The following is a 12,416-nucleotide window of genomic DNA, read 5'->3' on the forward strand; positions in this document are numbered from 1 at the left end:
ATTGAAAAACAGCAGGGAACACATTGTTCTACAGAGTGCAACAACAGTCTTGTGTGAGTTAACGCCTAGCCAGAACATTACCTGGTACAGCAATATGTTTAGTAACTTGACTGTATTCTGCAAGGAGCAGCATTGTCCCGTTTGCCAGGCGCAGCATAATAACCTTTGGCCATGCTTCTGATGGACACAACTCCTCAATGAGGCCAGCAGAGATGTCAAGCAACGAGATTTTAAACATCTCCTTGAAACACATGCAGCAAAATTCATCCTCACAAGAGGGAGAAGTTTTAAAAACTTCCTGATAATCGATCCAAAGTGAAGGACTTGCCAATATCCAAAGAGCAAAACCTAGCAATAAATCTAGAAACGTTGGAAGCTTCTACTTGGATAAATATTTACCCAACGGTTAAACACAGTATGCAATGCCAAGTTTGTTCAATGATGTTTGTACTGAATAAACAAGCACCAACTAAGGAAAAGGAGGCGGTTTGGGACAAAACTGATCTGTGCCGTTCAATCTGCACATGAGCTACAAAGAGACACAGGAGAGACTCACCTATGTAAAAGAGTGGGAAAGCAAGAGAAAGAGGACCGACATGAACAAGGCAGAGAAACACAGATGAGAGGAAAACTAATACTGGCACTACACCAAAAATATCCCTGGCAGCTCCCCGGGGTTCAGTCCCCCTTTGCCATCCCCAGAACCAAACCTGATCTGCACCTCTTTCAATCATCCTCATTATAAGAGATACCTGTCGTTTCAGACCCAAATGCCCCACTGCCTCGCACAGTTGGAGGGGCCTCTCAGAGTTGTCCTAGCTGATCTCCATCAGAAACCTTAACTAGACCATATCAGCCCTTAACTAGATTTAATGTAATAGACCACATTGACTGTGCTAAAGTAATGACTCCCACAACATCCCACACAGTGTCCTACTGTGTTACTGTGCCTAGTGCCCCTTGTTTGGGGTCCCTGCTACGCACCATGTCCCTCAGAGACACACAGATAACTGCGCGCTGCTAACACTTAACGTGGCACGAATGCTCCAGACTCACACGAAGGGCTGCCAAATCCTGCACACACAGGAAAGAAGCTGATGTTTTTCTGCACAACTCCGAAGCGAGGTGGAAAGTGCAGGATATCCTGTTCCCTCCCACCCAACAACTCCCGAGGGACTCCGGCTGTGCACTGATAAAGCACAGCTAAGAGCCAAGGCACACCCTCTCTGATCTGCTTGGAGCACTCACAGCCTCTCGCTCCAGCCCCAGGAAGTATACAGTGTTTGTAAACTCCTCCTGCTGCTGCTGCTGCTGGACGATCAACCCTCAGCCCCCAAGCGGTGGCTCTGGGGCCAGCAGGGAATTTGAAGAAACACTCATCAGAAATATTTGGATCGTCTGATTCTGTGGTTGCAGGATACACGGAAAGAAACCGATGTCGCCGCTATTATGCATTTTAGCATTTATGTCGTGTGCTTTCTCTACAAGAACTATCGGCTGCCCTGTTGGGAGCTTTTTGACCATGCCAGACTGGGGCTACCTGCATCAGGGGAGAATAGATGTTAACTGTCGCAGGGAAACCTCCACAGTGTCTAAAAGAAACGGCTCTAGAAAGATTCCCCCAAATAAGGGAGTTGCTCTCTCCCTAACAGTTAGTGAGACATGCAGCAGGTCTGCATGAGTGAGATTTTAAATGTTTCTTTGAAATATACCCGGAAAAATCCTTCAACAGAGGAGGCATAGAAGTTTCGTCCTAAGGAAGCCTCAAATGAAAGATTAAATTGCCACAAAGGATGCATGAAAGTTAATAGAAAATGATGGAGAAACTCTTTTTTGTTTTTTTGACAACATGGTCAGCAAATGTGCTGAGAACACTTGGATGAGAAGCTTTTATGGTTCAGGAATAAAATGATACTCTCCGTGACAACCTAATCTCTTTCAAATTGTTTCTGTGCATCATTCTTTTAGATGAGGCATAAAGCTGGTTTCCGGGCTACATGTTGTCATTTAGAAATCTCATGGCACTTTTCACAAGAGTAGGGCCCTGAATCCCAGTGTCCTAGTTAAATTCAGATTGGCTAATTAAATTCTGCCTACCTAAAACTCACCAAGCAGCATCATCTGGAGAAATTACTCTTTGCTTCGTGTTTTTCAATTGTTTTGTAATGTTACTATGTGCTCTAAGAAGACATCTATCATCATTCTCTCCAGAGGCTGCTGCATTTCGATACAGAGTGAAGTGGTTCCTTTATTAAAAACCCGTCCTGCAAACACTTACATACCTGCTTTACTTTATGCACTATGAGTAGTCTGGTTGCCTTCAAGGGGATTACTCACATGCTTAAAGTTAAGCACATTTGAAATCTTTGCAATAGCAGTATTTTGACAGCTGCATCATGTTAAGGCCTTGATCCTGCAATCCTAACCGATCAGAAATATCATACAGCTCATCTGGTTCTTCTGACAAGGGATGGCCTTTATTTTATACCTGTACCATAAAGAGTCTATTTATAAAAGTACCTGTACCATAGAGAGAGTCTATTTTTCCTCTCTGTAAATGTAAATTATTAATGTTTTAAGTGATTAATTAGGAAAATAAGGATACATTCCAAACCAAGAGCTGATTCTGCAATCCTTACATTGAGTAGTCTGGGGCTATTTGTAAGTGCCTTTAAAATACGGACCGTACAATGGGGCACAATTAGGAATCTTTCCATTTACTTCAATGGGCTTTGGATCAGGCCCCAAGTTAGCTTCTCTTTATATTCTGCAATTCATTAACTCAAATTCTGGACCTTTAATTCTGAGAGCCAAAGTTCTACAAAAGCATAAATCAACAAGATTCTAATCTATCAAAACTCCAATTCACTTTGTGTTCAGATCACCGTAGCAGGATAAAGTATTTTACATTCAGACCGAGCTATTAACAGTTTGGATCAATCACTATTTTAAAGACCAATTTCTCTCCTAATACTTTCCATATCAATAAGAGAAAGGTTCTTGGTTTTTTTTACAACAGATGCTTGCTTGTGTATACACCTCTACCTCGATATAATGCTGTCCTCGGGAGCCAAAAAATCTTACCGCGTTATAGGTGAAACCGCGTTATATCTAACTTGCTTTGATCCACTGGAGTGCGCAGCCCCGCCCCCCCGGAGCGCTGCTTTACCGCGTTATATCCAAATTCATGTTATATTGGGCCGCGTTATATCGGGATAGAGGTGTATAAGTTTAGCCTAAAGCCTAGAGAAGCCAGGTCTATTATTAATTATTATTGTTATTTACTATTTGTGCTACTACAGTGTATACAGGCTCCAGTCAAGGAGCATGGCTTCATTGTGCTAGACACGCTACTGATAGGCAGTATTACCAACTGCCACAGATGTATTGTGAGCATCTTGATATTTAATATTTTTCTGAAAGTCCTAGCTCTTGTAGTCTAGTGATTACGTCAGAATCTCAGCTTTTTTTTTTAAAGTAAGTTTCTAGCCTCCATGGTGGCAGAGAAAAGCTTGAAAATGTGACATGCATGCACCCTAAAGGCTCAGAAACCAGAAGGCAAATCCTTCCTGTTACCTTAAGAACTCCTCGATACCAACTGCCAAAGGGTTCACTGTTCTGTAAGATTTCAGAGTGGTAGCCGTGTTAGTCTGTATCAGCAAAAAGAACGAGGAGTACTTGTGGCACCTTAGAGACTAACAAATGTATTTGGGCATAAACTTTTGTGGGCTAAAACCCACTTCATTGGATGCATGCAGTGGAAAATACAGTAGGAAGATATATATATACACAGAGAACATGAAAAAATGGGTGTTGCCACACCAACTCTACTGGGACTAATCAATTAAGGTGGGCTATTATCAGCAGGATTAAAAAAACCTTTTGTAGTGATAATCAGGATGGCCCATTTCAAAACAGTTGACAAGAAGGTGTGAGTAACAGTAGGGGGAAAATTAGCATGGGGAAATAGTTTTTACTTTGTGTAATGACCCATCCACTCCCGGTCTTTATTCAAGCCTAATTGAATGGTGTCCAGTTTGCAAATTAATTCCAGTTCTGCAGTTTCTCGTTGGAGTCTGTTTTTGAAGTTTTTTTGTTGAAGAATTGCAACTTTTAGGTCTGTAACTGAGTGACCAGGGAGGTTGAAGTGTTCTCCGACTGGTTTTTGAATGTTATAATTCTTGACGTTGATTTGTGTCCATTTATTCTTTTGCGAAGACTGTCCGGTTTGGCCAATGTACATGGCAGAGGGGCATTGCTGGCACATGATGGCATATATCACTTTGGTAGATGTGCAGGTGAACGAGCCCCTGATGGCATGGCTGATGTGATTAGGTCCTATGATGATGTCACTTGAATAGATATGTGGACAGAGTTGGCAACGGGCTTTGTTGCAAGGATAGGTTCCTGGGTTAGTGGTTTTGTTGTGTGGTGTGTGGTTGCTGGTGAGTATTTGCTTCAGGTTGGGGGGGCTGTCTGTAAGCGAGGACTGGCCCGTCTCCCAAGATCTATGAGAGTGAGGGATTGTCCTTCAGGATAGGTTGTAGATCCTTGATGATGCGCTGGAGAGGTTTTAGTTGGGGGCTGAAGGTGACGACTAGTGGCGTTCTGTTATTTTCTTTGCTGGGCCTGTCCTGGAGTAGGTGACTTCTGGGTATTCTTCTGGCTCTGTCAATCTGTTTCTTCACTTCAGCAGGTGGGTATTGTAGTTTTAAGAACGCTTGATAGAGATCGTGTAGGTATTAGTCTCTGTCTGAGGGATTGGAGCAAATGTGGTTGTATCTTAGAGCTTGGCTATAGACAATGGATCGTGTGGTGTGTTCTGGATGAAAGCTGGAAGCATGTAGGTAAGTATAGCGGTCAGTAGGTTTCCGGTATAGCGTAGGGTTACCATATTTAAACATTAAAAAAGGAGGACACTCCACGGGGCCCTGGCCCCGCCCATTCCCTGCCCCAACTCCGCCCCTTCCCCAAAGTCCCCGCCCCAACTCCGCCCCCTCCCCTGAGCACCCCGCATTCCCCCTCCTCCCTCCCAGCCACATGAAACAGCTGCCTGAGCGCTACCGGCTTCACGGTTTGCCGGGCAGCCCCCAGACTTCCAGACCCTGCGCCCCCGGCCGGGCGCTTCCCCAGTGCAGCCGGAGCCCGGGAGGGGAAGCGCCCAGCCGGGGGTGCAGGGTCTGGAGGTCTGGGGACTGCCCGGCAAACCGTGAAGCCGGTAGCGCTCGGGCAGCTTGGCTCTTCAGCTGCACAGAGCTGAGGTGTCTGGGGGGGAGCTGCAGGCGGATTCCCCCGCGGCGGCGGCGGCTGCTGCTGCTCCCCCCACATGGTGATGCGGTTCTTCACAAGCCTGTGTACCCTGGGGAGCATTGCACCCCTTCCCCCAAAAATATTATTGGGGGGGGGGGGGGCGAATCAGGATTTTTGAATTACTCTCAGGATTTTTGAGGCCTGACACGATTTCTGAATGTAGTGGGAGTTGGCAATTATCCCTCTATATAATAATGAAACGCACAGTCCCTGACCCAAAGTCACCTAAAGTTGTAGGATAAACCAAACTGACACTCTCGTCTACCTGCTTTGCTTGGGTGGGGGTAAAGTTTTAGTACAACAGATAAATAAGGGCTGGTAAAGACACTAGTGGGAACACAGCCAGCTCTGGCTCACCACTGTGTGGCTGTGGCTAACTCCACGGCTCTCTCTTTACCCCAATGGCCGTTCTTTGCCAAACATTACAACACACTGGAGCATCGGCTACAAACTGGGATTTCGCCCCAGTCCCACGCACGCAGGGCCCGGCCCGCGAGAGCCAAGGCGGTAGCACACCCAGCTCCTGGGTCGCGCCTCTCCCGAAGCTGGCTGGCTCGTTGCACGAGCTCACGAGCAGCGCGGTGCTACGGGGACAGGCAGCATGCGCACGAGCGTGACTTTAGGACCCGGGAGAGCCGCTGTATTCGGCGGGCTTTAGGACCCGGAAAGCCCTTAGGACTTATTGGGAAGAGCCCCCTTTCCGTCGCGCTGCTGTGGCGTCATCCCCTCGCGCCGCACGTCGGCGAGGTAACGCGTGGTTTTGGCGCCCGCGCGGAGTCCAGACTCGTGGCTCAGCTGCCTCCATGGCCGCCTCGGAGCAGCCGACTGCGGCGATGAAGCGGCGGCACAAGGCGCAGTACGTGCCGGGGCAGCAGGCCAAGCGGCCCCGGGGCGACGGCGGGCCGCGGAAGCTGGAGCTCGGCATGCAGGGCATCCTCATCACCTGCAACATGAACGAGCGCAAGTGCGTGGGGGAGGCCTACAGCCTGCTCAACGAGTACGGGGACCTGCTCTACGGGCCCGAGAAGGTGCGTGCGGCCAGCAAGGCCCTCTGGCGGGGCTGGGTGCCGCTGGCCTGGCTCTGCTGCCCTGTGCGTTCTGCAGGGGGCCTCGCATGGTCCCCTCCATTGGGGTCGCGCTTTTGTGCTGCTGCTGCATCAGGGGGCCAGATTATTAGCATGGTACTTCGGGACCCCCCTCCTAGATACCTGGGCACACACCAAAAAGCTAGTCCCTGCCCCGAGGAGCTTACAGTCTCCTGTGGTGGCAGAGTCATCTGTAAGCAGTTTATTTGTGGCAGCACCAAAGTGAACCCCATACCAGCAGAGGCCTGGGGTTCCTGCGCTCTGCTGGCGTCTCGGACACTGCTGAGATCTGGCGTCTTTAAAGGATGCCCAAGAATGGCAGTGCTGGATAATTTGGGCATCTCTTTTGTCCAAAATAATAATGTTAGGCAACAAAAAAAAGGCAGCATGTTAATGTTCTGGTGTGTGGATATTTTAGAGCAAGAAGTGAATTAATGTTAAACAGGCCATCTAAATGTTTTGTTGTTGTTAAAGTGCCACAGGAGAACACTCTCTTTAAAAGCGCTCTACAAATTAGTATAAGTGTTTCTTGCAGTGATGGATACACACTTGGTTTAATAACTCCTTCTGGTTAACATAACTGGCCTGTTTATCTCTCTAAGTTTTTGCCTACAGACTAAGGGCTTGTCTACACTTAATGCTTCACTGAAGATGCTACCTATGCCAACAGGAGAGCTTCTCCTGTTGGTGTAGGTACTCCACCTCCTTGAGAGGTGGTAGATGGGTTGATGGGAGAATTTTCCCATTGACTTAGAGCTGTCTACACTGGGGTTTAGGTCAGTTTGACCCCTGAGTGATGTAGTTATACCAACCTAATTTCCTAGTATAGACCAGGCCTAAGATTTGCCTATTACTCGCAGCTCCCATTTATAAATTGCTACGGGTAATAATCTTGAAAAGTTTGCTTTCCAAACTGGTGATGAGTTTGGGGTTGTTGTTTTTTTTAAAGATGATTGATCATCCACCTGTTACCTAATGGTGCAAGAGACAAATTTTATGTAACGTGCTTTAAGATTAAATCACCACAGAGATAGAGAAAATGAAATGATGATTCCCGCTGCAATAACTTCTGGTGCTTGTCTTAACCCAGTGTGCCTACTCCTAAAATGTCTCACTGCTTATTAACGGTCTACAGTATCACTGCTTGAATTCTGGCTTTTTTAGGCCATGGGTATAGTGGTGGTTGTGACTTTCATTGAGCATTAGATGTGATTTCTTAACCCTTCGCTAACATCTCATTTAAGATGCATCCTCTTGTTTCAACAGTTTACAGATCAAGATGGCAGGTTGTCAGGAAGTGAAGAGGAGGAAGATGATGTTGAAGCTGCCTTAAAGAAAGAAGTTGATCAGATTCGCACTTCGACTGAACAGAAGCTGAGAAGATTCCAGTCAGTGGAGAGTGGAGCTAACAATGTGGTCTTTATTAGAACGCTGGGTGTAGGTGTGTAGTGAAATAACTGCTGCATTTCGCAACACACACAAGCTGCTTTGCAGTTTATTAGACTGTTTCATGGTGTGACTGCCAAAGAAGTGAAGCATGCTGAATGTTCGTGCAGCCTTCCTCTTTCCCTTTTGCTTTACCATTGAACACTCTAGTGACTACAGCCAGATTGGTTCTGCTTGGGCAAAATAACTATCTGACCCTTGTAAACATAAAAGGGCTTGATATTTTGCTGAACCCAGAAAGCATGCAAAAAGGCTGATGTTCCCAGATCCTCAGCCTTGTTGTGAAATAACAAATACAAGCTGGAAGAACAGCCAGTGTATTGACAATCCAATAGACATGTGTATGGTCTGATCTTTCAGTCCTTGCTCAGGTAAAACTGTTGCCTGAGTAAAAAACTGCAGAAGTAGTCCTCCAGTGTTGCACCTTGTTGGGTACTCTCTCTTGTGCTTCACAAGCCAGAATTGTGGAAATAATCTCTCCATACTTTCAAACTCCCTACCCTTTTGTAAGAACCCTATCGAATTTAGTAGGGTGCTGTAGAATTTGATGATTGTTTCTTTGTACTTGTAAGCAAGTAAGATTTGATGCTGTATTGCTTTTTAAAAGGAAATCCTTTCCATTTGTTGCTCTTACTCTGTTGTCTTCTCTTGTAGAACCCGAGAAGCTCGTGCATCATATATTAAAGGACTTGCACACTACTAAAAAGAAGAAAACAAGAGTTATTCTGCGCATGTTGCCCATTTCTGGAACCTGCAAGGCTTTTGTGGAAGATATGAAAAAGTATTCAGAGACCTTCTTTGAGCCTTGGTTTAAAGCCCCTAATAAGGGTACTTTTCAGATTGTTTACAAAGCTCGTAATAACAGTCACATGAGTAGAGAAGAAGTAATCAAAGAATTGGCAGGTATGTACTTATCTGACATAGCATGATTGTAGACAAGTGTATAAGCTACCTAAGACTGCATGTGTAACAGGTCAAATTATTCAAGCAAAAATTTTTTAGTAGACATAAATGTTGCGTTATAGCAAACTCAAGCATATTGAATTAGGAAAGTCTTTCACGTTTTTTTCCTTAAGCTCTGTGAAAGTAACCTGACATTAACAACACTCCTTTTTGATATCAGAGGTTTTCATCTTAACAAATCATAAACCAGAAGGGTGTGCGGTCCAGCTTTGTTGGATATAACTCACTTGACAATACCATTCCTGCAAACGTCCAGGATTGTATTAAAAATTCTTTGAATACTGAACATTATATTGGGAAATGGCTTGTCGATGTTTCCCTAGACTATGACTTAGGTCTGGTCTACACTACAGTTAGGTCAACGCAAGACTGCTTAAGTCTGCCTAACTATGGAAATGCCTACACTTGAATTTCACTCCTGTTAAGGTAACTGCCCCACTACACTGACATAATAACTGCACCTCCATAAGCAATGCAGAGTCAAGGTTGATGTAGTTAGGTGGACGCAGTGTCAGTGTAGACACTGCTTTGCTTATGTTGACTGTTACTGGCTTTCAGGAGGTGTCCTACAATGCCTCAAACTGACAGTACAATCGATACAAGCACACCTGTTAAGGACACGTGCCACCAAAACAAGGAGCGAAGTGTAGACATGTACAAGAGATGTAATTACGGTGGCAGCTGTATGCCAACGTAAATCAGGTCAACTTAATGTTGTAGTGTAGACGTGGCCTTAATGAAATAACTAAGGCAGCTAAATTCACTTGGCAGCTTTCTCCTTGATAGTTGCTGTGGAATAGTTCTTTGGTTCGAGAGAGTGTTTCTAAGAGTCCCAATCTGTCCTGCTATTTTGACCAATTCAGTGACTGAAAATTCTTGATTGCAGGTGCCATAGCTAAAGTGAGGTGCCTTGTTTTCCCCAGCTTTGTGGTGCAGTTTGTGCTCTGAGATTTTAGTTCCAGAACCCAGTGTTCAGAATATCTGTGGAAACCGTTTTCTTGTGAAATTGGTGCTTATTTTGGCTTGTTGCTACAACAGCAGGTTTCTCTCGTTGTTTGGCAGTAAGTTTATCCCCTCTGTCTGGTTTTTTTTTAGAACTAGTCTGATTAAAAGTCCTCGCACTTTAAGTGAGGGCTCAACTGATGAACATAACACCTCATTTACACTCTTCTCTATGAAAAACATTCCTCCGGTTTCCCCACTGATTCTAAGACCGTTTCCTTTTATTTTGTAGGAATAGTGGGCAGCCTAAATCCAGAAAACAAAGTGGATCTTAATAACCCCCAGTATACCATTGTGGTAGAAATAATAAAAAACGTCTGTTGCTTGAGCGTGGTGAAAGACTATGTTTTGTTCAGAAAATATAATCTACAAGAGGTGGTGAAGAGCAACAAGGAGGAACCGGTGCAGCAAAACCTGTTGAGTGCTTCACAAGAGGAGAAGTTGAAAGAAATAAAACTGGCAGAAGAGGACTCTAAAGAAGTGAAACCAGAAGACAAAGGTCAGAGTGAAGAGGAATCTAAGCCCAATGAGAGCGACAGTCAGCAGGCATAGAGAATGTGATGGAAGGGGAAGACAAACACTAAAGATCACTGTAAAATAGATTGGCTTAGAGTTTTGAAATGGACATTTAAAGGGGAGCTTAATTTTTTATTTTAAATTTGCTTTTTAAAATATCCAAGTATTTAAAAAAAAAAAAAAAAAAGTCATGCTCCATCCTGTCTTTGCTATTGGAGCCAATGTTGCAGCACACCGTGTCAGAGAAGGGTGATATTTATCACTTACACTCTTCAGCCTGATTCTCCAACACCTTCCATCTTGTGTGGTCATATATCTGTGCAATGTGTATGTAAATTGTTACCAGTTTGATCTGGTAGCATTTTACACCCACTTACCACATGTAAATAACTACCATAGGGTGCCGGGCTGACTCAACCCCTTTGCTTCTAGACATTCTGAGAAGCCAGTGGCAGAGGCAGGATTGAGAGGTCTGGAAAAGGACAGGATCTTGCAAGGGGATTTATTTGAAAATACAGTGCCATTTTGTTTTGGTGACATGACTTTGCATACTATGTAAACCTCGTCTTATTAAATACAGAACGAGCCATAAGCACCTGACTTTCTGTATGTTGTTCAGATGTCTACAAAGACTAGTTTAGAACACATTAACATGTCTTTGAAATATGTTGGGTGGAGAAGAGGAATTGCCACCATCAAAATAACTCCGTATTATGAGCAAACCTCTCCCTCAAATTCCTGTAATTTTCTAGAACAGACAGATGCCAGTGGCACTCCTTTATTTAAGTTTGATGTTTTTATTAAATAGTCTCATTCATTGGTTTTATTTTTCTACTAGCTGTGCTCATGTTTGAGTTAAACCTCCTTCTTTAAACTTCTTGATGTGAAAGCAGCTCTCTGTATTACACAGCATCTAGTAGAAAAAGTTTAACTTTGTGTGGTTTCAGTTTTACAAAATGAGTGTTTTGCCTCAGTTTGAAAATAGCATCTGAATTTTTCCTCTTCCTATAACATTTAACTTATCATTGATAAGTTACAGTGTCATTTTTACAAAGACTAGAAACCCAGATTAAAAAGAGAACCTATTTTAATATAGTGCGGCTATAGCTTGTTTTCCAATAGTATTGTTGCTGTACACTTTTTGTACAAGTGTATGGCTTAGGTGTTTTGTGATACACTTACAACTTAAACCTATTGGTGTCACTAATCGAAAAGCATTTGCTCCAAATAACACCAGCTGGCTTGATCGTGATTTAATGAAAAGGACATGGTTGAGCCTCTTACGAGTTTTGTTTTATGATCTCTGGTGTTTGTAAAACTGTTTTAAGTTTGAAAATTAAAAAAAATCCTTCCCTACGCCTGTGTTTCTTTCCCCCCCCTCATCCTGACTGACTTAAGCTCTGCTTTCTTACAGCCAGTGCTGTTCTTCTGATATGTGAATATAGATTCCAAGGCCTGAAGGGACCATTGTGATCATCCAGTCTGACGTCCTGTATAACAGGCCATAGAACTTCCCCAAAATAATTCCTAGAGCAAATCTTTTAGAGAAACATCCAATCTTGATTTAAAAATTTAACATGGTGGAGAACCTACCATAACTCTTGGTAAATTGTTCCAGTGGTTAATTGCTCTCACTTTGCAAATTGTATGCCTTATTTCCAGTCTGAATCTGTTTAGCTTCAACTTCTAGCCATTGAATTGTGTTATACCTTTCTTTGATGGATTGAATGGGGATTGTTTTATTGTGGGAGGCCCATTATTAAATATTTGTTCCCAATTTAGATACTTAGAGACTTCAGTCAAGTCACCCCTTAATCTTTTCTTTGCTACGTAGAGTGAGCTCCTTGAGTCTATCACTACAAGGCATGTTTTCTAAACCTTCAATCATTTTTGTGGCACAACTCTCTCCAGTTTATCAAAATCCTTCTTGAATTGTGGACAGATGCAAGAAGCCTGGGAAACAAGCAGGGAGAACTGGAAGTCCTGGACAGTCAAGGAATTATGATGTGATTGGAATAACAGAGACTTGGTGGGATAACTCACATGACTGGAGTACTGTCATGGATGGATATAAACTCTTCAGGAAGGACAGGC

At 43.9% G+C, this 12,416-nt stretch overlaps 2 protein-coding genes across 2 annotated transcripts in view; one reads left to right on the forward strand and one right to left on the reverse strand.

The window, feature by feature from the left end:
* Positions 1-1,127, reverse strand: part of LOC135884300 (acyl-coenzyme A synthetase ACSM3, mitochondrial-like) — a 21,783-nt gene extending 20,656 nt beyond the window's left edge. The window contains exon 1 of the mRNA XM_065411585.1: positions 1,057-1,127. The gene's annotated coding sequence lies outside the window, so the exon portion shown is untranslated. The remainder of the gene's footprint in view (positions 1-1,056) is intronic.
* The window catches only part of THUMPD1 (THUMP domain containing 1), a 12,754-nt gene extending 1,082 nt beyond the window's left edge, over positions 1-11,672 (forward strand). Inside the window, exons 2-5 of the mRNA XM_065411989.1 lie at positions 5,969-6,338; positions 7,662-7,836; positions 8,496-8,744; positions 10,039-11,672. Coding sequence (XP_065268061.1) covers positions 5,969-6,338; positions 7,662-7,836; positions 8,496-8,744; positions 10,039-10,358 — 1,114 coding nt within the window. The 3' untranslated portion in view covers positions 10,359-11,672. The remainder of the gene's footprint in view (positions 1-5,968; positions 6,339-7,661; positions 7,837-8,495; positions 8,745-10,038) is intronic.
* Positions 11,673-12,416: the final 744 nt, after the last annotated feature.

This window comes from Emys orbicularis, chromosome 10, assembly GCF_028017835.1.
Source record: "Emys orbicularis isolate rEmyOrb1 chromosome 10, rEmyOrb1.hap1, whole genome shotgun sequence".
Taxonomy (NCBI): domain Eukaryota; kingdom Metazoa; phylum Chordata; order Testudines; family Emydidae; genus Emys; species Emys orbicularis.